Consider the following 24,484-nt stretch of genomic DNA (forward strand, 5'->3'; position numbering starts at 1 on the left):
ATGGGTTTATATTTTCAGTTACAAAGTCCAGTCTAGCATTAGCAAGCTGAAAGTATGTTAACGGTTCTTTATTACACAGCCCTTTTGTGACACACGAGATTGTTTGGTTTTACAAGGCACTGCAAGAACACACTGAGAAAAACAGAAGCCCCAACAGATTTAGAACTGTAGCTCCAAGAGCCCTGACAAGCATGAGATCGGCAACACCTGAGATACCCAGACAGACAACTGTTTATTTCACCACAATGAACGAACGGAGGACCCGAGAGGCCGAGGGATGCTCTAACATGCATAACGGAGTCCGAACAAAACACGTAACCTTAAAGAAGAGACAGAATAACCTTCACAAATTCGGCCAACCTAACCAAGAGCGACAACGAAGTCGCAAATACTCTATTTTTTTCCTCAATTCAGTGCAGTTTCTGAAAAGCATCCTTGGATAAAGGGGATACCGAACAAGTTCAGCAGTCTCTCCCAGCGCCGAAAGCCCAGTCTTTCCACCCACCTCATGTGCAAATGGCTCATCCGTCCCCATCGCCACCACTCCGCGTTCCAGAAGTGAGCCCAGCACAGGACAAGGCACTCCCTGTTTAATCAAAGTAAACATTCGCGATTTAAGAAGCTGGTGCAATAGAAAACCTGAACGTGTAGTTAAGTAGCACAGAGTTTTATTTAAGGGCAGTGTAAAGTTTCATTTCCTATGTTTAATTCCTATCTATGGGGAGGCATCTTCTCTACTTTGTCTTAAAATAGACTGAGCAGAAGCGGATCTCAGGTTTCAATTAATACGGTGAAGAATTAACAATATCCTCAGCTTTGGAGGTTTGGCAGAATATCACTTTTATCACGTAAGACACTAATCAGACATGAATAGAAGTTTTTTAAGAAAAAGTGCACTTTATACTGTAAAACATTAGGGTTTCTGGTGCAAAAATAACAAATCCATCCACGCCCAGATGTGTACTTATGGTATCAACTACGGATGTTTTATCCAAGCCACCAGACAGAGTTTGAAAGAAAGCCTTCGCAACTCTGAAATTTCTCTCATTAAAGTATTATCGGATAGGATATTAAAGTAAGTAAAGGAGACAACGGGAAGGAAGTTACTTTGGGAAAGTACGTACAAATTAATTGCTGACAATTTTATTATCTGCACTGCGGGATGACATCTGAAAATCATAATTAAAAAAATGACACAAGTGTACTTTCTGCATCTAAACATACTGGTTTCCAGTCAGCTTTCAAACACTACCACTCACTCTCAAAGTAGCTTAGTGTCTGAGCCTCAGCTGCGCGGTTAGCGAGTTAGAAACACACGATAAGTTAAAAAAAGATGCACGAGTCACGGCAAGTTAAACCACGAAATAACATGGCCAGACCATAATCGCTGCTTTAACCTAGCGCTAGCTCTTGCGTTAGTGGGGAATCACCAGTTCAGCTCATTTACATGGTTCTCCCGTTTTTGGTTTTAAGAAGCTCCTCCTACTGCAATTCCTTTTATACATTTCATAAGAAAGCCCGCATGCGAGATCAACGAATCACGCACTCGATCAAATGAAGATTACCGAGTATGAGAAGAAACTTCAGTGGATTATAACTTGTTTTAGCCTTTTCATTAACAAAACCAACAACGCTGGGAGTCTGTGCTGTCCATTTGCGAGTCTGCAGGCCTGGAAGCTCCTGGGCTTTTATTCCAGGCACGGCACTGCGTGACAGCGGCCCGGAATAATCCCCTTTGCCAGCTGACTGAGGCACTAAAAGGTTAAATATTGCCTGCACAACCGGCAGAACAGTGAGAGACACACCGGAGTTTGAATGCTACATCTAAGCGTGACTGCCTAGGTAAGTCCATACAAATAGTACAGTTTCCTACCTGACTTAGCACAGTACGTGCAGTACAAACCCTACGGAGATAAAGAGAAGTTGACGTATTAGATCACAGCCCTGCTTCAATGGGTCTGCTTTCCCGCCGCGGGCAGCGGGCAGTGCCCAACGCATCAGGCTACGCTTTACAACGCGATGCCGCGTGCAAACGCCTTCTCAGTTTCTGCAAGGAGTCAGCCAGGAAGCATTTATCTCAAATTTACTCTAGACACCTTGCCTTTAAATTTCCCTCCTCTTCGGGGTGAAAGCAGAGCAAGCGGTTAGTTTCCAGGAAGTCTTAAACTTTTGAACACCCTCAGTCAGGTCCCTCCCGGGACTCTTGAAGCTCAGCAGTTCTTGGCTGCAGTCTCATGTCACAACCACACTCAACACCTCTAACCATCTTCATGACCTTTTCATCCTTTCCCACCACTACCACGTTTAGGAGGACGCAATCAGGTTGGGGAATGCTCCAGATAGGCGTGAACTGCTCGATACGATCTTACAGATTTCGATATCCTTTCCAAAAGCTGCCAAACAAACCCCCAATAGCTTCTGTACCATGGGTGTGTACCTTGAACCATATCCTAGAATATCTCAAGTTGGAAGGGACCCATAAGGACCATCAAGTCCCCCACGAGTCTTTAAGGTAAAGAAACTTTCAAGCTCACAGTTTCTTTTTGCTGTGTTTTATAAAGTAGATTACCATGTTTAATTCAAAGGAAACATCTCCCGACATCAGCGTCACCAGATTATGAAGGAGTTGACGAGTATCTGGAGTTCCTCAAAATCCTCCACAGCATTTAATAACTGAACCAATTAAATTGCCATCACCAAAACTTCACCAACACGTTAGCCAGTTCCTACTCCAAGCTGTTGGCAAGTAGATAAAATGACATCAGACCCGATACAGTGGAACCTCCCTAATTCTCTCTTCCACACAAAATATTCTCACCCCCGTTTCTCCGTGAAGTGTATCCCCAGAGACAATTTCGCAGTCACAGGATTCTAAAAACTTTCCCCGCTTTTACATTTTACAAATTGCAGGCACAGTAATCAACGCTAAACCTGAACTTCCTACGCTTACTCACTAGCACGACATCTTTTTGCGGTTGGCAACAGGTCTCCCAGTCAGTGCAAATTAGCAAATTCTATTTATTGATGATCTGGAAGAGAAAGCAGATAGTAAGCATGACACAAAACATCAGCTTTTTGAAGCTCTGCATCAGTTTGACATCATCTTTCCAAAGAAAATATGCACCTATAGGAAAGGCATTATGAATTCATGAATTTAACAAAAAACTTCCAAAAAACCCAAAAGTATTTAATTTAGGTCAGATTAAATAAAATTAGTTTAATGCCATTTTAAAAAGTTTCACTATACAAAATTTCTCTACCACCAAGACACCCTTTACAAATACAATCTCTGAGGACTAATTCTCAAAAACCCAAAAAGATTATAAAATAAATTATGTTTTCTAAGAAACTGATCACACGGAAGCTTCACAAAAACAGATTATGAGGAAACGCACAGCTCGAAGTAACGCCCAAAGCAAAGTATTTCCAAAAAATGAGATTTTTTTTTTTTAACACTGACACGAGGAAGGTCAACCACTGCAGCACTTAGACAAACAGCAGTCACAGAAATTGGCTCAAGGTTTTCCCCTCGGACAGCAGAGAGCACCCAAGAAAGAATAGCTGTAGGTGTCGAACGGGACACGCTCCGCAGGCTGAACAAACTGGGGCGGAAAGCCGCTCTCCCCACGCAGCCGCCGCTGCCTCCCTTCCCTGCCGATGAATTTGGAGCCACCCCTCAGCCACCTCCGGGGGGATCTCCAAGGCTGCCCGCTCAAAGGAAGCGTAAATGTTCGACAGAGACGGACAGACAGGGCACATCTCGCTCGACAGAGACGGACAGACAGGGCACATCTCGCTCGGAGACATTTACCACCAGCCACCTGCCTCCAGACCTTCCCCGCGGCTCTCCGAGCACGGCGCCCGCGGGCAGCGCTGGTCCAACCAGCCTTTCCCACGGCCGCTTCCATTCCACGGTCTTTTTTTTTTGTTATCGCCTCACTAAGCTGTTGATCTTCCACTCCCATTTTATTCACAACTACATTACACGTAAATTAAATAGCATTACTGAAAATTACTTAAATCAATTGCTGAACTTAGCAAAACACGTGAATTATTCCTCTTTTAAAAGTTTAGCAGCTAAGATACACTGATGACAAAAACTTCTTACCAGATAAAGGAATAAACCTACAAGATAAGTAGCTCAACTATTTGCAGAAATGTGTCAAACCACGAATATTTAAACAAAATATTAAATATAATAAATTACTAATCAGAAAGTCTGCCTGCCTGCTGACAATCTGACAAGTGCTACTTCATATTTGAATGCAAAAGAGAACATTTACTTTGAAGGCAAACTCTTTTGATCAGGAAAGCCTGTAGAGTAAATACAGCGGTAATTTCCTCGGTAAACCCGAAGTCTATCCCAACATCTTCACACACAGGTCCCCTTAGCGAAGTTATTACAACGGCAGAAGTCTTCGTCCTCCCTCAAGGGTTACAAGGAGAAGCGGTATTTCCTTGGTCGCTAGACTTCTACTGGAAAATAGCAAGTTAATGGCAGCTCTCACTGAGAGATACTATAGCAGAATCATTCATAATTAGAAAAATTAAAATAATGGTATTTTAAAACAGCTCAAAATGTTGGGTTTTTTTTTATATATATATATATATATATATTTCTAAAAGTATCAGAATCAAATCACAGAGCTCTTCATTTAAATGGCCCCTCAATGAGACCTACCGGTCATCAATTACCCATTTTGTGTCTCTTCCCGCTGTAACATCATCTGTCTCTCGCTGGAGTCTCGTCATTCGGAAGCAAACCTACACGCACGACTAGTGTCACCCACTTTTAAAGTCCTGCTTAGAACCTGCGTGTACACGTCCCCAGATTAATTACCGGGAAAGTTCACACAAGAAGCAGCACTTCGTACCCTCCCATTGGGAGGGGGACACTAATAAACAGCCCGGAATACTCATTCTAAGCAAAATTCCTAATTTCCAAATAATCGCCTCTGGTTTTTCAGAGAGTGGGAATAAGTTTTAAGATTTTAGATTTGATTTGGCAGAATGTCTTCGAATCCGCACATTTGCATATTTACGCCTATAATAAATCAAGGTGGCAACTTAGAATTTAAGTTAAACATGACTCTTCTAACCTGTTACAGGAATGAAAATTTATAACTAAGGAAGTTATAAATTACTCAACCTTCACCTTAAAAATAACGGCTAGCACCAAGAGTCTAGGATAAAGATCTCCTGCGGAGAAAGTGGCCTTTAGCAAAGCTATTTAACCGCTAATGATTTGTTTTGTACACACACAAACACAATGTGTTTTGTACAGGAGGTATATGGTTGACTTGAGTGAGGAAGGTGGCATCGAGAGCATAACAAAAGACGACATTTGGAAATATTTGGCGCAAGTTAGGCTCATACTGTGTACAAAAAGAAAAAAAAACAAAAAAAGCTATCTCCTGCTCCACAACAAAAGGAACCCAAAACCCATCCCTTCTATCCGCAGCTACCAGTTAACCAGTACGTTACAGAGGACCCTACCAATATCTGGACAATGTGGGGTGAGAAATCAGTGCCTAAAATATTTTTCCATTTCAGCAAAGCAATTTCGAAGACTCCTCGTCTCCACCAAGCGCAGAAACCCACACCATTCCAACTCGTTTCAGTTGTACTTTTACATTAAAACCTATAATTTGGGCCAAAGAGGAAAAAAAACCAAAACAAAATGAAAGCAAACCTTTCAACTCAAGAACTAGTCATTAGAAGACTGGGTTAGCAATTCCCTGCACCTGAATGCCAAGTCCAGGTGAGCAACTTTCCACCTGCGCTGGATTAGACTGGTCAGTAGCTGTCGCTTGGCTGACAGATAAGCTCTGGATAAAGCACAGCACACACACTTCAGTCACTTCAGAAATGAGTAGTTGCAGGTGTTTTAAAGAAGAGATTTTTGAATCCTTTGTTGCCTAGGCTGAAATGCACACATTTGACAAAAAAAGTCAATTTCTAGAAGTGGAATTTTCCTTTTTGAGGTCTCCAATTCTGGGCCTGTACGTTTCAGACCGTTTTCCCCAGTACTTCAGTAGCAGGGAAAATTTTGGAAGTGCAATACTAGGATAGCTTCTGCCCACTTTCAGTGTTCATGCTGACAATTGATTTTGTCTTCAGAATGCTCCAAAACATCAAGCATTTCTTCTATTATAGCCTGTAGCGCCCGACCCAGCTGTTCTGCGGTATATGGTTTTCCCAGCGGAGGCACGTGGACAAAAGCTGACCTCCCGCGGCTCTGGTATAAGGAAGTGTAGTAAGTGAAGTCGCAGAGGTACCTGGAATACAAGAACAGAGCTTATTTAGCAACAAGTGACAAATACAGCGTGCAAACTGCAGGACAGGAGGAGCTGCCTATTCTTATCATTCAGCATTGCAGCAACATCCTGCAATAGAGTGGAATCCAAGCCAGGTATTGTGAGTCTGTTTGATCGCTTTAATCAAATCTAGGACAAAGAAACATAAAGATCTCTCTTTTTCCCCTGATGATTGGGTGACCACTGAAAAACAGATGGTATTGCCAGCCCCACGAGAAGCGAAAAGCGTACGAATCGTACGGGCCTCACGAGTTGAGCATGAAGGGAACGCGTGTTGCGGTATGAGTCTATTTTCCCCATGGATCTCTGGCATCCCATACCTGCCGGCATCCTTGGATATAGTGACCGTGACATCCAGCCCCAGCGCCGAGACTCTCTTGCAAACCGTGTCCATGTCAATAATGGAATCGATGCATTCTGGGCCACCTTCTACGCAACACTGAGAGCCCGGGCAGAAACGGCAGTTGTCTAAGCCTTTGTAACCTACGTTATGGCCGCACTTCTCCAGAGTTACCGTTGTAGCCATACCCGAAACACCAACATGAACCACCAACTACAAGAGAAAAGAAACAAGTTAGATCAACCAAAAGACAAACGGTGGAGAATCAACAGCCCGCTGTTCCCAGTTAAAGACTGAGGGAGCTGCTACAGGAGCTCTTGCATGAGTATCACAGGAACGAGTCATTTATCCATGAACTCGTAGGTCTGGTACAGAACAATTCTTCTTGTTTCACCCCCTCCTGGCCTAAATTGTAATTTACTCGGGGTAAAGACGAACGTTGGCACGTGCGTTCACAGCCGAGCGCGCGGCTGAACAGCCCAGGTGGCACAGACTAACCGCGAGCTGTCTAGACAGCCCTTTGCAGTGGCCTCTTCACACCGACTGCTCCCATTAAGTGGAGCACTCTATTCTGAGCTATAAAATTCTACGAATTCACGTGTTCTCACGACAACAGAGGAAAAGATCTAGTGAGGGACTACTAGCCTGAACATACGTTAAAAATGGGACTTCACGTTATGCTCGTTGCTGTAAGCATGACAGATTTCAACCACCTGCCCTGTCTTTTCTCCTCCTCCCTTTACTCACTCACTTGTGGACTGTGCTTTTTCCATAACGCAGGAATGAGCCTTTGCACTGTCTGGTATTCAACCGGGACTTCATAGACGTGCAGATCCACGTCATCTCGCAGTCCTAGCTTCTCCAGCTCCTAAGAACATAAGGAAATGAACCAAACCAAGATGGTCAGGCAGAAGCTCAGCAGAGGATATACTTCTGGCAGGTTTAATGGCAGAACAAGTCCGCTGTGAGGGACTAACACCAGCTTACACCACAGGCTGTATAAACTTGTAAACAGCACTGTGAAAAAAAAAAAAACAAACCAACAACCATAATGGGGAACAACAAAGGCACCTCTCCACCTGCGTTAACAGTCTCACCCACAGGACCGTTTGTTTTGCTCTGATGTGTGTGTAACAAAGAAACCAACATTTAACTGACAATAGTTATCAGCAACACCCACACTCAAAAGAAAGGTTGCCTACGTTATTTATAGAGGTATAGAGTCATAGTCACATCTTGAAAGAACTAGGTATGATGTAGAGAAAGTAGAATTGGGAGGATTATATTCATCGTCTAATTTGTCCTCTCTCAGGACTGCTGGCCTGGAGAGCAAATTCACACTTGTTTCCAGATAAAGAGCTGTCGGGGCCAGGCGACGGAACCACCAGGCTGTGATTCTGCGGCTGTGAGTCTCCACCAACACGAGCAAACACTCCTCCTGTGAGAAACTGAAGCAACATGGGCGCGCCCTCCTCAACATATTTGTCTTTTATTTTGGCAGAATCTGGAATACAATACAGCCTGTTTCCAAAATGTAAAACGGGTTTCCATCGCTAGCTTTACCTATACCTAATATATTGTACTTAATTTTGCAACGTGAGCTGTTACCGTTGTAGTGACTCAGTAAATTATTTCTCCCTCTATAATATTAACTAAAGCCATGCCTTGAAAACATCCCAAATATCCCGGCAACAAACTTACCCAATTTCCTTTAAACCTTTTAAAACACAAAATGTCAGTTAAATACCTTGCAAAGACTGCTTTAAAACCAGAGGGAAGAAGAAAGATCTTTTTTTTTGCCCCAGTATACCTGGCTGGAAAGCAGAGTTTTATCCCAACACTGTGAGTTCCCTCTACACACAGCCCATGGTCCTGGACACTTCTCCCTTGCTCTTCTTCGGTCTCCGTTTCAACACACTCCAGTCTCACCAGTAAGGCTTCAGTTTGAGGCTCATTTGGTACTTCAGACTTTACCATTCTAGCCCAGAACAGGACTTCATCAGAAGTGAAACCTTTCAGAGCCAAACCCAAACTTTCAAGGACTCAAGGAAAGGATACACCCACATGGTCTGAAGCCTCTGAAAAAAAAAAATGTTCTTAAACAAAATCATCAGCTGAGCTCAAACCTAGGAGCCTTGTGCAAGACTACACGGGGAGGCACTTTTCCAGCAGCTGAAGCGACTTCAGCTCTCGTGTTTAATGAGTTCCAACAGCATCTAACTCGGATCCAGTTTCCCTCTGATGAAGACAAAGTTTTTTGGCACTCTGAAAAACTTTACAGCTGCTTTTCAAGACTGATAAGTGCCTGTACATGCCATAAAGCTGAGAGCCTTAGCCAGAGTCCTCCCGTAGCTCTGTCTCCTCTGGAAAGAAGCTGCAAGTGCATCCTTCTCTCTGAAGACAGAAGGAGCCATGCGCTCTTGCATCCCTATCGCCAGGCCTGTGTTTCGGTTAGAAGAACCAACTCCAGCTTTTCACAAGTTAATACACGGCAGAAGCTTGTCGTCTGCTGCTGCTCTTCTCCTCGGAGATACATGTCGGTTGAAAAATGCAAACCTACTCGTGCCAAAAGCTTGAAATGATTACTTGCGCTAACATCAAAGGGGCTGCACGCACAGCAAGAAAATAACCTGCAACTCTCACACCCATACACCAGTTGTTGTCAAACAGCTGAGGTAGAAACAGCAATGTGAGAAGCCATCAAACTAGCAAAGGACATTTCAAAATATTCTTGAATGATTCAGTTATCTCTATTTCAGGTTCAGATTTGGTGATCAGAGCCAAGAACTGCTCTTCCATGCAATTCTTAGGCTTTATTTTCCTGCAGACAGAGACTGTACTTGCAAACTGCAAGCTAAAGAGCGCAGATTAGCTGTTTTCAACAAAGCTTACTCAATTTCAAATCTTTTATTTCCCTAGGTTTAAAATTCTTTCAAATTAAAAGACAACTGAAAGGAGAGGACAAGCTGAGGGTTTTGGACTCCTCCATTACAATCCTACCTCCTCTATATAAACGTGAGCAGTATCTTGGTATCCTTTTTTTCCTGTAGTTATCAGCGTGAGTCGTCTCTTTACCGAGAGGAAAAAAAAAAAAAAAAAGCCTTTCACACTTGTACGGACAGACCACAGACAGTGTAACAAGATTTAAGACAACTAAAACACGCAGCAAAGGCAAGAGTAAGACTTTCACGGACCAGCAGATATGAGCAACAACAATGATAAATCACTCGCTCTGGCTCCGAGGGCAAGTCTGATATTAAAGGCTTGCTGTATTGATTAGTGTCTGGCACACACAGACATTCATTACCAGAGATGGATGCTAAGTGATGTTTCATCACATCTTCTTTACACAAATCTGCCTTCAAAACGTTAGCTGGTTTATGTGGTGCGTTAATAAAGTAAGTAGTTTACAAATGAGAGTATTCAAATACGAGTCAGTCTCTTCAGGAAGATCTCCAGAGCGTTAATTGGTAGGAATTCATCATCACTTCTCTAAAGAGCGTGAAACAGCTCCTAAAGATGCATTTGATCACAGAAAGTTTTACCGGCTGTGCAGAACAAGCATCTACAGCGAGCAAGAAACCCCGGGCCCTATGAGCCGCACCATCTCAGTGACAGCTACCTTCTCCAAACGCAGGCACGCTAAACCTTAGCTTTACAAATTCACAACTTACTTTTAACCAAACACAGCGTTCGCGCGCTTCCATTCAATAATAAAGATGTACGCTGGCCCCCAGACAACTTATTACCCACAGCCTTGTATACCTGACAAATATAGAAAAACGAACATGTTTGACCGATTCCCTGACCCCTCAACAATGGTCGTCTTTGTGAGCCTTTAATATCCTTATCAGGTCTGTCTAGACACCCTGACAGCAATTGTCCTTAGTAATGTCAAAACGCACTCTGACCTCTCTCCTCCTCCTCCGGCTCAGCCAGAAGCACTTCAGGGGATGAAGGCAGGAGCCCATTCGCTTCACAGTCCACGGGGCACACCTGCGTCTACACCTAAGTCACACCGGGAAGGCCAGAAAAGGCACTGAACGGACAGCCTGTTTCAGAAACTTCTTCTTGAAAGGAAGGCCCCTCCCGAGCAAAAACCGCAGCTGAAAAAATTCCTCAAATGAAATATTAAAACGATGAAAACACGGAACAGCAAAGCCACATTAACACAGAATATTTTTACTGTAAGCCTTAAAAAAGAAAGCAGAAAGAAGTTATTCTTCAATCTGAATTTATAAGAAATCTCTCCCCCATGCATAAAAATCTCCAAACATTTCATCTTCACATTATTAGATCGCTGCCGCCACTATTTAAGGTACCCATGTGTAAAAATCGTTCCGCTTTCAAAAACAAACCAGAAATTCACTGCAGTCAGAGGGAAAGGACACACCGTATCCGTTTTCTATATAAGAAGCCAAATAAAACCAAAAAGAGGACTGGAAAGAAAAGCAGAGAATTTTATCCTCGGGATGCAGGATAATAAAAGATGTAAAAAACCAGAACTACCTTAGCCCTAAAGCTAGGAAGGATTTACAAAGATTGTTTAATTGATTTTTCTTCTATTAAAATGCAGATCACACCGTCTGGGATTCAGAAATTCAGACACGCCTTTGTGTCCACTCAGCTCCATGAAGTCCCCTGTCTGAAACTTGCACAATGCCCAACTCGCATGTGCTCAAAGACATGCTGTTCCTTTTTGTCTGGGCCTCTCAGGGCTGAGACGGGGTAAGGAAAGGCAAATCCTCCCCGCTGCCTGAAAGTTTCTGTTTTTAGTTAGAAGCTAGCATGAGCTATTAAACAGGACTCGGAGTAAGATGGGCTCCACCGCAGATCGCACACCACCAACTCTAGTTTTATACTCTCAAAACACCCCCAAGCCCATAAAACGAATTTAAAATGCACGTGATTACTTCATCTATCAGCCACACAGCTGAGCAGCCATCAGTGCCTTGAGCTGCCGGGCTGAAGGAATGACACGCCATTTCTCTTTATGGGAATTAGACATTAGGTTTGGTTTTGTAACCAACATCAGAACACCCACCACTCTTCCTGTCCCAGAAGCACAATGCCCTTTTGTCCGTCTCCTCTAGAATAAAAGTAGCTTGTTTACAATAACTGACATTACACGAGTAAGAACAAACCAAATCAATTAGCCTCACTACTAAATTTCAGTAACGTGCATTTTTTTTTTCACGTACACAGCTTGTATTTTCCCCCAAACTTAAGCTGAGCAAACCCTAACTCAAATATATTCTTTTCCAAAAGGCTCTTGGAGGCAAAGGTTTCGTCTTCTCATACCAGCCAACACATTAGACATCTGGACATTAGTTGACTGTAATTGATTAGAGTTTGTGATTTAATTTAAAAGCATTCTAAAGAAGATATTAATCTCAGAGCTCTGAAGGGAAGAGAGATGTGTTGGGGAGAAAAATAGATTTAATTCCCTGGGCAACTGTACTAAAAGGTACCCTTGAATTCCCAGTAGCTTTGTCATAAACCACATCCAGAAGTGACAAATAAGGAAGAAGCGGGATAATGTGGCAGCACTGTCCCTAGCTAATGCTTTTACAGCAAGCAACCTCAATTCCTTACTTTAGCTGAGCTTCTAGCAAGAGTTTGATTTCTTCTTCTTCTTGCCTCATTTGTGAATATATCAGCGTTACACAGGCGAACACGTTCACGCAGATACGCAGCTACTAGCGGCATAAACTTGATTTGTCCGAGCGCGTACGATCTGCTCGAGCAACGATCCTCCACGAGCGCTCCTGCCTCCAGCAAGGTCCAACTCCGTCAGTCAAGCATCACTTGCTGCCGCTTTTCAGCAGGGAGGAGGCTGACTCTGGAGCAACAAACGCTGCCTGATGCCCCTGCGTCTCCAGCTTCACCCGCCGCAGCCCAAAGGAATCGAGGGGAAAGGAGGCAGCGGCGGCTGCTTTGCCTCAGAGTCAGAGCCCTGATGTTCAGACCCACGTTGGACAACTCTGGAGTACGCCTGACTCCACAAGACTACCAGGTGGAAGTCTCATTACGGATGAGACTTGGCTTAAAGGTTAACCAGCTTGCGCAGATTCAAGTTAGAGCCGAGAGAAAAACATTAAAATTCTTCTGGGCTTGTTTATTTTGAATTCTCTATGGTAGAGGAAGATTCCAGGCTCCCTGCCCCATTTAACATCTTTCAAACCTAGGGGGTCAGCCTATGAATTCCTTACTTCCCTTAGCTACATTAACTCAATCTCATTAAATTCTACTAGCTAAGGGATTGTTTTCTGAGAAGTGAATAAAACATTATCCAGCTGACCATCTGGATATCTGGAGCAGGCTGGTCTCAGTTAATAAACTGGGAAGACAAGTTATAAAAGACCTGCAAACTAAAATTTGTACGGATATGTTATCAGCACGGCTCTCTGTTTTAACTTGCTGAGAACAAAGTTATAGCATTACCTGAACTGCGATCCAACTGGCGTTAACAGCGTGCTCTCCAAACGGACCAAACCCTGGAAGAGAAGTAAAAATCCACAGTGATGAAGTCATCCTTACAGGTTTGACTAAACTTAAAGCTGCAAAGCAGCCTGCGCTTTCCTGGTTTACATACCCTGAAAGAAAACCTGCTTCTTCTAACACCCAATCCTTATTTCATTTACGTCCGAGTACTAAATAAGAGACCTTCACAGAAATATTTGAACTCTACGCCTTTTACTGTGAAGGAAAACAATAGCTTGCCTCAAAAGAAACTCTTTTTTCCAACAGGCACTGGGGATGCATATTTTTTCCTTCCTGACCAGGTCAGAAAAGCTTGTTATTAACAGATAAGTTGACCGATGTCACGGAATGAGAATCATTATTGGATTTTCTATTCCTGATTGTTTTAGCCCACAGCAGATGCTTCCACAAACGCGGACAAGCCTGCCTCAAATATTTCTTCTCTGCTCAGGTCTTCACCAAGATCTCTGTTAGGATTAGTTATGCGTTACAAGGAAATAAATAAAATGCTGCTGAGAAAGCCACCTACACGAAGCAGCAAAGGTTATGATAGCATTACCAAAAATACTTACTCACCACGTTTAAATTTCCTAATGAATAACTTAGAGTTAACTAGTAATCCATAACATCTTTTCCTGAGCAAGCACACAAAGGTTAGGCAATTTATCTGGGTGCAATGTCAATATGCTTTAATCTAAAATGTCAGAGTTACCCTGTGAGCCTAATGCAATTAGGAGACATAAATTTTGTCTAACTCGTGAAAGGATTTGAGAGGGACTACAAATATTATATGACACGTTAATGGAAACGCTCTATTTGCTATCAACAGTAAGTCTGAGGTTATGCGGCACACGACGACGTGAGGAATTTGCACGAGCCCACGCTGATGGATCTCTTACAATCTAACCAATGTCGATATCTCCCCAAAATAAATCTTCCAAAGGTTTCCACAAAATCAAAATGTAGGTGTGTTTTCCTGGCAGCAAACCTCCAATGTTACCAAGACAATCTATGACTGCGGCACGGGTGAACAAGTCAAATAACTGAATGCCTTTTCAGTTGTTTCTGCAAGTCAGCGGTGTCCTACACAACTCTCTGGAAGCAAACACTCGCGACCTGCTAGGTTTCATTCCTAAAGAAACCGTAATAGTCTTACAAAAGAAATAAACCACATCCATTTCTTTTTAACACTTCAGCCACTGGAAGGCTAAAATTCTACAGATGCCCACGCACGTAACGTAGCCCTCTTACTCTGAAGCCAAACGCGAACTGGCACAAATACAATTGTGGGCTATTGCTCCTCTGACTCATCTCCTATACAGATCCCTCGTGTTATCGCTTTCGCAGAAGATAGGCAACTTTGTTGGCAGTACCAAACTCCACCGAGCATGCCCAGGAGTTCCTCCGCATCCACAATAGGGCCCTCCAAGGCTCATTAGCAGTAAACCAGCTGCAGAGATCTTTATGGGATTATCTCCTTAAAGAGTTCTAAAAAAGAAATCGCACACAAATAATACTTATCCTCAGCGAGCACATGCTTGTAACCGAACAGGAACGCAACGCCATTGCTGATTTTAAAAAGAAATTTAGCGTGACATCAATGACAGACTATCAATAGGGGTAGACCTGACAAGATAACCACTGCATTTTAGAAACAGACTTCCCTGAAAGCAGGGAAAAAAGAGAGAGGAGAACTATTGCAAGCAGCAGAGTATTTACTGACGCAAGTTTTCTGTTTAGTCACTGCCAAGCGCGACCGCTCAGCAATAGATACGGGTTTGGGAAAGCCAGAATTTGCCACCTGCTTATCCGCTCTCTGCAACTGTTCTCTGCAAAGACACTTGCCTCCAATTAAAACCGCTCCAGCGCATCGACGACAACGAACCCCTCGCCCCCGCACTCGCTATTCAAATGGCCTCAACTTCAGCTGCTGGGAGGGGGAGACCTGAATAGTTTCACCGAGTTCCCCATTTGTCACAGAACTGCCTTCCCCACAAATCAAGCCGGCCGTCCTTTGTACCCCGGGGAAAGGAGCCTGACAAGCTCTCGCCTGCGACGGCCGGGGGCCTTTCATTCCCTCGCTTATTCTTCCCCGAGGCGCTTCTGCCGTGCTGCGTGGGTTATTTTGATAACGGCTTCGACACCTTGATGGCTCGGGATGGGGTGGTCAGCGAGCAAACGCCCCCCTCTCCGGGCTCTGTTTTTCCTGCTCCTTGGGGGATCCAGTCCCCCGCCTTCCCCATCCAGCAAACCCTTGGGGAGGATCAGGGATGGAAGAGGGGGATCCCAAAGCCCCCCCTGCCTGGCCAAGCCTTAGGAAAGCAAAGCCCCTCACCAAATAACATCGCACCCCCCCGCCTCCTGACACCCCTCACCCACAGGCCCCCCCATTCCCCAAAGCCCCCCCAGCCCCTGGCGTCCACCCCCAGCGCTCCCGCTTACCCCCCCCAAGGGACACCCCCCCCAGGGTACAGCCCACCCCCCTCCTTGGTCACCCCCTGACAGGGCAGCACCCCCCTCCCCAGCTCCTGGCCACCCACCCTCACCTCAGGGAAGGGGTCCCCCATCTTCCCCCCCCCCCACCCCCCCACCCCCATTCACCCCCTTCCCCCTCAGGACAGCCCCCCCGCCCCGATCCCCGATCCCCCCCCCGCCCAGGACAGCTCTCCCCGGCCACCCCCGTACCCGTCACCACCACCGCCCGCCGCGGCTTCTCCATCGCGGCTCCGTCCCGTCCCGTCCCGTCCCGTCCCGCCGCCGCCCCGCACTGAGCGCCCGGCCACGCCCCGCCACCGAGCGCGCTCCGCCCCGCCGCCTAGAGCGGCCCCCCGCCACCACCGAGCGCGCTCCGCCCCGCCGCCTAGAGCGGCACCCCCACCACCACCGAGAGCGCTCCGCCCAGCCGCCTAGAGCGGCCCGTGCGAGCCGCTTCCGCCGCCGGAAGTTGCTCAACGGGGGGGACCGAGCGGCGGGGCTGGGCCCGGAGCCGCTTCGCCGTTGAGCGGCGCCCTCCGGGCCTGCGGGAGGCTGTAAAGAGCCCCGGTGGGAGTTGGTTAAACCGTTACAAAACGCTCAGCCTGATCCACGCGCGGGGCCCTCCTCCTCCTCCCGGGGAGGCTGCCGGGGGGAACCTGGGGAGAGCACGAACCGGGGCCTGGATCCGTGGGTACCGGGAAGGGCCGCAGAGGGCACCGGGAAGCCAGCGCGTGCGCCGCGGGGCACTGTGGGTGCGCCCCCCGCTTCCCGCCCCGCTCTTCAATTTACGGTGCTGTCGTAAAGGCGCGGACCGGGGCACCGTGGTGCCGCTTTACGGCTGAGATCGGGTTCCGCCTTCTGATTGGTTCCGCCGGGGCCGCGCTGAGCGCTGATTGGTCCCGCGCGGGGCCGGGGGCGGTTTGAGCGGCAGCGCCCGGCGCGGCGGAGGCTCCGCGGCTCCGGCACGATGGTGAGTGGCGGCGGGGCTGGGAGCCGGGGGGCTGGAGCCGGGGGGCTGGAGCCGTGGGGCGACGGGGCCGGTGTCCCGCTCGGTGTCCCGGTCCCCGTCCCGGTTCCGGTCGGTGCCTGAGGCCTCTTTCTTCTCTTCCTCTCGCAGCTGCCCCTGTCCCTGCTGAAGACGGCGCAGAACCACCCCATGGTGAGTACCGGCAGCGCGGCCCAGCCCTGGTCCCGCAGCTCGCCCTCAGGCTCACCGGTGCAGTGCACGGTGATACCGGGGCAGGTCCCTGTACCGGGGCTGGACCGGCGCCCCGTGACCCCCGTCTCTTGCAGCTGGTGGAGCTGAAGAACGGGGAAACCTACAACGGGCACCTGGTGAGCTGTGACAACTGGATGAACATCAACCTGCGGGAGGTCATCTGCACGTCCCGGGTAAGGCCGGGCCCCGCACCGGGCGGCTGGGCAGGGTCACCCCCCGCCCCGGTGCCCCCGGGGAGCGCCCCGAGGGTGCCCGACCCCCGGCCCCGCAGCCGGGCCGCCTCTGCTGTAGCTCAGAGGCCGTCGCTCCCGTGGAAGCGTGGCTTCTGCCTGAAATACAAATTCAATGTAGTTATTTGTAATATCCACGCCGAAGGAGCGCGCTGGGGCGCACGCTGGAGCGCGGCGGCTTTCTGCACCGCGCAGAAATGCCGTGCCAAGCGTTTCCCCCCGCGAGGGAGGGTTCTCGGTGCGGGGCTGGGGCGCGACAGCCCACGCTGCGACGCTGAGCTGGGTCTCCCAAGACCGGAGCCTTCATCTGTCACGTGCTGCCCGAGAAGCGAGGGCCGCTTCAACCGCTACGCTAACTTTTATTAACTTTCTTGTCTCTCGCTCTCTTAACTCTCCACATCAAAACGGAGGAGCCTGTTGTTTACCCGCGCCGGGGCTCTGTGCTGTCTGGTACTTTTGCCCTTGGCCAAAGGTGCTCCAGAAGATTGTGATCTGTGTTTTGGGTTTTGACCTCAGTCAGAAATGTCTGGTCTTGTCCCTGCCAGCCATGCGCTGTGGGAAGCGGTGGCTGGGTGGATGTCGGCTGTTCCTGCTCCTTCCCTGCCCCGGAACATCGGAGCTCTGCGGGAGGGACTGGCAGAGGAGATCCTCATTCTTCTGAAAAAATCTCTCTGCAACCCCCCATGCCTGTTGTCTCCACAACAGGAAAGTTTTGAGCGATATTGCTGGGGCGCAGAGGCACGTTTTCACGTCAATACAGCAGAGTAAACATCTTGAGTGAGGTTTGAGAGGGACCTTTGGGGCGGAGCAGTGGGGGCTTAGAAATTTGTGGGCGCACCTTGGCTTCTGGCGGGACAAACAGGGAGGAATCGCTGTCGAATTGAGCAGGAGGGGGAGTAGGAGGAGGTAACAGACAGCAAAGCCTTATCTGTGCCCGCGACACGGGTGATGCTCTCCTTTTCCTCGGGAAGTCGCTTCCTACGGCTCAGCGCTCTGGCGTGGAAGAGCAGCAGCGCATCTTTTATTCCCTCTGAGTGATCCAGAGGGATCCTGTCACGCAGCCCAGTGGCCGGGCTGATCAGCTGTGCCTCTGCCCGCCTTAAAACGCCTCCAAACCCCGGGTGAAAGCGGAGCTGGAGCCTCTGGCGGGGTTGTACTGGTGGTACTGGTGGGGACTGGCCGCTAGATGGCACGGGGCGGCGGCGGCCGGGCAGCCCCGGCCCGGGAGGCGGTTGTTTACTCTGGGGAGGCCGGAACGAGGAAGCGAGGGAGCCTGGCTCCATCCCTTCCTCCATCCCGAGCCAAGGAGCAGCCAGGCAGAGCCAAGGCAGGGTGGGGTTTGCTGGGTGTCTTCTTGGAAGAGGCTCGTTTCTCTCTGTCTTGTCTTGTGCGCGAAGGACTTGCCTGTACAGGCAGAGTTGCCCCAAATAACTCCTGGGCTGGGGGAGAACCAAATATTTTATCCCAGGAGAGGAGGAACGAGGCGTTCTTGTCTAACCCACTCTTCTGGGATGTTACAGACGCCTCGTCCACATGCTGCTGCTTGAGAATCGCTGGGCTCGAGCGATCCCATCTGCAGCCAAACCCTGACGGAGCCGCTGCCGAGCCGGGGCTGCGGTGGCGGAGCGGGACGAGGCGGGTCCCCGTCCCTCCTCCCGGTTACATCATGGGCAGCCGAGTTGTTGTTCAGCTTCAACACTCAATTCCTATTCCCACAGCCGCCCTCGATACGCGGGAGGTGAAGCCCTGATAGGTTGTGTCCTAGAAAAGCCCTGAAACTGCATTAAACAACTAACAAAGCATAGAGATGGCTGCTCCGTAACTGGGCACCTGAAGACTTTTTTTTTTATATATGTATATAATCTGTAAGCTGCTTATTTTCCACAGCCGCAGTTACTGGGCTCTGGTGGCACACACCCCGCAGCCAGCTGGCGCCGGACCTGCCTCGCTGCTCCATCCACACCCCGGAGGAGCGAAGGAGTGAGGTGACTCCCAGCTGAGGCCGCTGGAGAAGAAACCCGGCCGTGCACACGCCTGTGCTGCAGCTGTGTTTTTCTTGCCAGAGTTGGTTGTTCGTAGCCGTTGTGTGTAACTTAACCACCCTTGCCTCTCTAGTCCTGCTTTCGATTCCCTTCTTATACGAGAAGGGAAGGTGCTTGTTTCCTCAGCCTCTTTTCTTAATTTTCTGCGAGTGTTGGAGGCAGTTGTGGAACAAATTGAAACCACAGTTGCTCATGGCTGCGTGCCTCCCCCCCCCAGGTTGTAGGGCTACATGTTTTGGAGAAAAAAACCCACCCTTTTTTGCAGCTAGTTCAGATAATGCTTTCATAAAAGATTGGTGGAGCTGTCACACTCTCCAGAAGTGATGGAAATATTCAAATGACCCAAAAGTGATAAAAACGCACCAGGTTTTGTTCGTAGCCTAACGTGTTGCTCCCCAATAGGATGGAGACAAGTTCTGGAGAATGCCAGAGTGCTACATTCGTGGCAGCACGATTAAATACCTGCGTATCCCCGATGAAATAATTGACATGGTGAAAGAAGAGGTGGTGTCCAAGGGCAGAGGCCGTGGCGGGATGCAACAGCAGAAGCAACAGAAGGGCCGTGGTGTTGGAGGTGCTGGACGAGGTAATGATCCTGTTTGTTTTTCTGCTCGGAGAGGGGTGAGCGGGATCCCTGCCTTTAAGTTTCACCTCTTGTGCAAGGAACAGCTCTTGCTTCTCGGCTTTAAACCCGGGACTGCGTGTCTGGGAGAAGCTGGAGCCGCTCCTGTGCAAGATCTAGCCGAGCGAGTGTGTTGCCTCGCTTGTAAGGCAGCCTCTGCCAAAGAATAGAAAGGATTCGTGCCAGGGATGTGCCGCCCTCGTTACTGGGGTTGGGCAGGAGCTTAAGAGAGTCTGAGCTTGACTGTTTCTACCCCTCCTGGCGAGTTCGGGAGTGTGGCCCTACAAAACTGGTGTCTGTTAGCTTAGCAAGTCAGGGAGGGAAACAAATGGCTGTTCTGTTTGAAAATAGACTGGGCCCTGACCATGGCAGTGATAGAAAAACATCATCTTTTCTCCCATTATAATGGGGCTTTTGATCTCCTGACTTGTTCATTTATTTTATTTTTTTTTTTTAGTATCTGAGGGTTTGTGTTCCTCCTGCTCGACATGAATAATTCATGTTTCTGATAAAAGGGGAGGTTGCCACTGATGAAGAAATAGGTCACCAAAACAACTCTTCCTTTCCTCTCCCACTTCGCGTGGTTAGGTGATCTCGGAGCACTTCAGCTTGGGGATATATTTGCCCTTTTCTCCCCAAACTGTCCTGCTGGAAGCCCAAGAACCATTTCTCTCCTTTCCTGCTCACCCCTCCTGCCACGTCTTTGCGATTCACTTTGTGGTCACCTCGCTCGGCCCCGGGGTTGCTCTCGGTACAGGCTTAGCCTGCAGTAGGAGCTTAAAATCCTGAGTGCGCTCGCTTGCTACAACAAAATTGGGTTTGGCTGGGGAAATCTTAGGTTTTAAAAGGAGCCCTGGGGACTGAGACACCGACGGGGGAAGTCTCTCTGCGGAGCACCCTTAAGGAGCTGCCTGCTTTTTGACTATGCAAGGAATCCTGGTAGGACGGCTGGGATCGACCCGGGGCCACCACGCCACGCTGGGACGCGCGACGTGCAGCGTCTCCGACTCCCAGGGACTTCTGGAGGAAAAACCCCTGGGATTTCTGCTGCCCGTGCTACCGCCTGGAAGCTCTGAGCATGCAAAAGTGACCTTTACAAATCTGAAGGCACCTTTATTTTTCCTCCTTCCCTTCTCAGTGTCCAAAGCACTTGGCATAACAGCTTTTCTGGATATGGTTATTTGGACAAACATTTTAGCTGAAATATTTTCTCTGCTGTGGAAATATCCACCTTGCGGGGAGCAGAGCTGAGCTCTGTTTGAGGTGGAGTTCCCTGCTGTTTTGATGTGCAGCTTAAATTCGCTGATGGAATATTTTAAAGGGAAGCTTTGGCATTTGCTAATTAGCTAAAAGGTTTGGCTCTCATTACTGAGACATGAAGGGAGGAGGGGAAAAAAAAAAAAAAGGCAGGACAATTTTGTTGAGAGGCCGGCAGGCAGAAGTAAAGCTATAATTGTGCACACAGTTGAAAGGATTATTGTTTCTGACACTGGTAATCCTTCGTCTTTTACTTCTCGGCTTGCCAAATTCAGAAGTACGGCAGTCTCTGTTCAGCTTTGCTGGGAGCAGCCGGAGCCCTGCGAGCATCCCAAGGACTGCAGGGTTAGGAGCAATTTTCTTTTGCCTCTGGTTTAGGCACGTCTCCTTGGCGAAGCGAGCAGAGCAGAGGGCTCTAGAGAAGCTCTTCTGCCTGGTGCCCAGACTGGGCCTCCTTTGGGTTCTGCCTTTCGTGCGGGGCTGGCTGGCAGGGTAGATCCACAGCCCCTTTATCACTTACACGCCAAGATAAAAATTCCCACCTGGAATTGCTTTCTGTTTGTTTGGGGTGAATCTGAGCAGCGAGGGAAGGACAGGGTGGGCTCAGCAGCTCGCACGACAAAGACGGTCGCAGCTCTCGGGTACGAGGATGCTCGTGTGCCTGCACCGGGTCTCGCGGCAGCCTCCCGGCGCCCGCTGCCTTCTGGCAGTCTGCTGTACCCCGTGCCCTCTCTGGAGCGGGGGATCGCTCTGTCCAGCAGCGAGGCGGTGACAGAGGGGTGTATTTATTCTGTTTCGTAGCCGAGCAGTCTTCGAAATGAGTCACCCTCTTCGTTGCTTTTGGTTTGCCCTTACAGCTTTCAGGGGATGGGGTATAACCTGCTCATCCCACTGGATTTAAAACGTATCTCTTCCCTGGGTCCGTTTTTCAGAAGTTAACTTTAATTTTTCGATGACAGCACAGCTAGCAGGAGGGCACGTTAGCGCGCCGGGGAGGTATCGCTGAACTTGCTGGTGAGGGGGGAATGAGTTTATGCACCTTGTAAATATGGGGTCTGGAACTGGTAAGGGAGAAATCGAAGAGTTCTGTCTCTGCAAAGAGTAGAAAATAGGCTTGTGTTTGGGTAAAAGATAAATAACTGCAGAGCTCTGAGTGGTTGGGAGACTTTGCTGGCGTACACCGATGCTCTTATACCCGTGCCCTTTCTTTCTGCTCCGTAGGTGTGTTTGGTGGCCGTGGCCGAGGAATACCGGGCAGTGGACGAGGCCAGCAGGAAAAAAAGCCAGGCAGACAATCAGCAAAGCAGTGAGCGGCTGTCTGCACCCTGGCCGGGGACAGTGCTGCGATGCCGTTTGGGTTTTATCACCTCAGGACTGCCGTATGTTCAAAAGCGTTACCTTTCTACTCTTCCGTCAGTTGATCAGTGCCCGAATCATGTCGTTTGGAAGCCCCTCGTAATTTAATCTGGTAAAGTGGAGTTATTCGCTCCTTGTAGTCAGCAAGTCATTGGAAATATTTAAAAAAAAAAAAAAAAAAAAAATCATTCATGGTTAAGGACCTACGTTCTGCCTTCTCCTGAGAGTGAAAGCGTATTTAATTTTTCAGGGTCACCAGGTTTAATTTAAAAGGTTAACCACATCCAGTGGTATAAGAACGAAGGCAAACACTTTCTGGATTGTTTGGATTTTTTTTTTTTTTTATACTTGAAACTTGGGTAACTTGTTGCATTTGTGACAGATGCGAGTGTTTTGGTTTAAAAACACTGAACTTGAGGATCTTGTATCTTTACATGAGTAGTCTCAAGGGTTTGGGGTTTTTTAAAAACAACAAACTTTTAAGATATTGCTTATCTTCTGTTCCTGGCCAGCCAGGTCTGTCTCTCTCCTATGGCTTGAAGGAGAACTTGGGATGAACATTGCATTGGCCTTCGAGGCTTGTTTCCAAGAGAGCTTTGTGATAAATGAGGGTTTCCCAATTAGCGTATTACTAATTTGGCTTCAGATTAGACGTTTCCTTTAAAGGAAAGGGTTTTCTGTGTTTTCTTGTGGAAGGCTGGTGTGCCCCTTACTCTTCATGTTTGGTTTTTATTTTCTCTGAAAAGCAACCGAGCTGTTAAGTTGATTTATTTTTCCCCCACTTTGAAAACTTTCTCCCTTGTGCCCGCGACACAAAGTCCTGAACTCTTGACAAGATTTCTCAAGCTTATTTCTTCTGGTACCTAGTGATTGACTTCACGATAAGCACTCGCCAGTTCCTTTTCTAGTCACCGATTACCTTTCCTTGGGGACACAGACCAGCGTGCCAGCGTGTCCCTGCTCCAGGTTAAGAAGGCTCCTGTGAATTCCCAGGTCAGGTTGCTCCAGTCTTCCAACCCCCGGGGCGCAGGGTGCCACGAGCGAAATGCACCCGCAAAATATCCTGGCTGATCTGAATCGAGTGTCTGCATGGGGGCACGGGGGGAAGAAAGAGGCTCTGGCCGTGCCTCAACCCCCTGAATGGATGAAATAACTTAATTTTAGGGGAAAAGCTGATATTGTGGCTTGTTCGGAACAGGTTTTTTTGGTTTTGGTTTGTTTTTTTTACAACTGATTCCCATATTGAAGCCTACTCTCTGCCATCGCCACTGTACTGAAAATGAGTAAAGAACATGCTTTTATATATACTTATTTTTTTAACGTTTATAGAACTTGTGCGCAGTGGGGAGTAGGAATAAATCGCCAACCTGTACAAAACGACTCCCTCTCTCTGTCTGCAAGGGCGCTGAGCCCCGCCTGACCCCGCGCGCTCCCGCAGCCGCCGGCTTCGCCTAAACCCTTGCTCAAGCCCTGGTACGAGTAATAAATCCCCGAGCAGACGGCCTAAACCTTTGGTTTCTAACAGCAGCCACGTGTTCTGCGCGGCCGCCTTTCCTCGGCAAGGCGTTAACCGGCAGCGCCGGCCCTCAATCCCCATCCCGGGCGAGCCGGCTTCTGCCAAGGAGCCAATTCCAGGCGATGGGAATGGGGCACACGTGTCCTCCCTCCTGGAAACTCGCTCTTAACGTAAACACCCGTGTGGCATTTTAACAAAGCCCAGGCCGAGCCCTGTGTCAGACTTTCCCTTCCCAACCTGCTCCCTCCCTTTCGAGTCCCTCCAGCCACAGAAACTCCATGTGTTACAGCTGCCTCGGTGAAAAAGGAAACGGCTGCAGCGCTGGCTGGATTTAAGGTCTGTTCTGGCCAGATAAATCTTCACCGCAACAATGGGACCTTTGGCTTCGGCTCAGGGTACAGTCCTCCAAGTACGCCTTATCTCCTGGCGAAGCTCTGGGGTCAGGCGGTGCAGCTCGTTAAGTTCTGCTTTCGTTTAATTACAGCCACAGGCTTGAGCAGCCTTCCCTGCTTGCCTCCCTCCTTCCTTTTTCCACCTCTGTAGGAATATTGTTGTCCCGAGCCACGGCGCAGCCCCTGCGAGGGCGATCGGCCCCGCGCGGCAGCAGGTTGGGTGGAAGATGGCTCT

General features: G+C 48.3%; 2 protein-coding genes across 5 annotated transcripts; one reads left to right on the plus strand and one right to left on the minus strand.

The window, feature by feature from the left end:
* Nucleotides 1-16,366, minus strand: PGPEP1 (pyroglutamyl-peptidase I). Of its 4 annotated transcripts, XM_082330896.1 has the most exons (7): nucleotides 16,289-16,366; nucleotides 13,102-13,154; nucleotides 9,658-9,726; nucleotides 8,468-8,735; nucleotides 7,409-7,525; nucleotides 6,638-6,870; nucleotides 1-6,278 (listed from the first exon to the last, which is right to left on the minus strand). In XM_082330896.1, exons 6-7 carry the CDS (start codon nucleotides 6,841-6,843, stop codon nucleotides 6,086-6,088), a joined length of 399 nt encoding a protein of 132 aa, XP_082187022.1. In that variant the 5' UTR covers nucleotides 6,844-6,870; nucleotides 7,409-7,525; nucleotides 8,468-8,735; nucleotides 9,658-9,726; nucleotides 13,102-13,154; nucleotides 16,289-16,366; the 3' UTR covers nucleotides 1-6,085. The 4 variants fall into 4 exon arrangements, with proteins under 4 accessions (XP_082187022.1, XP_082187021.1, XP_082187023.1 ...); XM_082330895.1 differs by lacking the exon at nucleotides 9,658-9,726; XM_082330897.1 differs by lacking the exons at nucleotides 8,468-8,735; nucleotides 9,658-9,726 and having other exon boundaries at nucleotides 16,289-16,360.
* On the plus strand, nucleotides 16,064-23,721 carry LSM4 (LSM4 homolog, U6 small nuclear RNA and mRNA degradation associated). Its single transcript, XM_082330899.1, has 5 exons — nucleotides 16,064-16,585; nucleotides 16,733-16,774; nucleotides 16,909-17,007; nucleotides 19,509-19,692; nucleotides 22,207-23,721. Exons 1-5 carry the CDS (start codon nucleotides 16,583-16,585, stop codon nucleotides 22,293-22,295), a joined length of 417 nt encoding a protein of 138 aa, XP_082187025.1. The 5' UTR covers nucleotides 16,064-16,582; the 3' UTR covers nucleotides 22,296-23,721.
* The last annotated feature ends 763 nt before the right edge of the window (nucleotides 23,722-24,484 follow it).

This window comes from Platalea leucorodia, assembly GCF_965183815.1.
Source record: "Platalea leucorodia genome assembly, chromosome: 21".
Taxonomy (NCBI): domain Eukaryota; kingdom Metazoa; phylum Chordata; class Aves; order Pelecaniformes; family Threskiornithidae; genus Platalea; species Platalea leucorodia.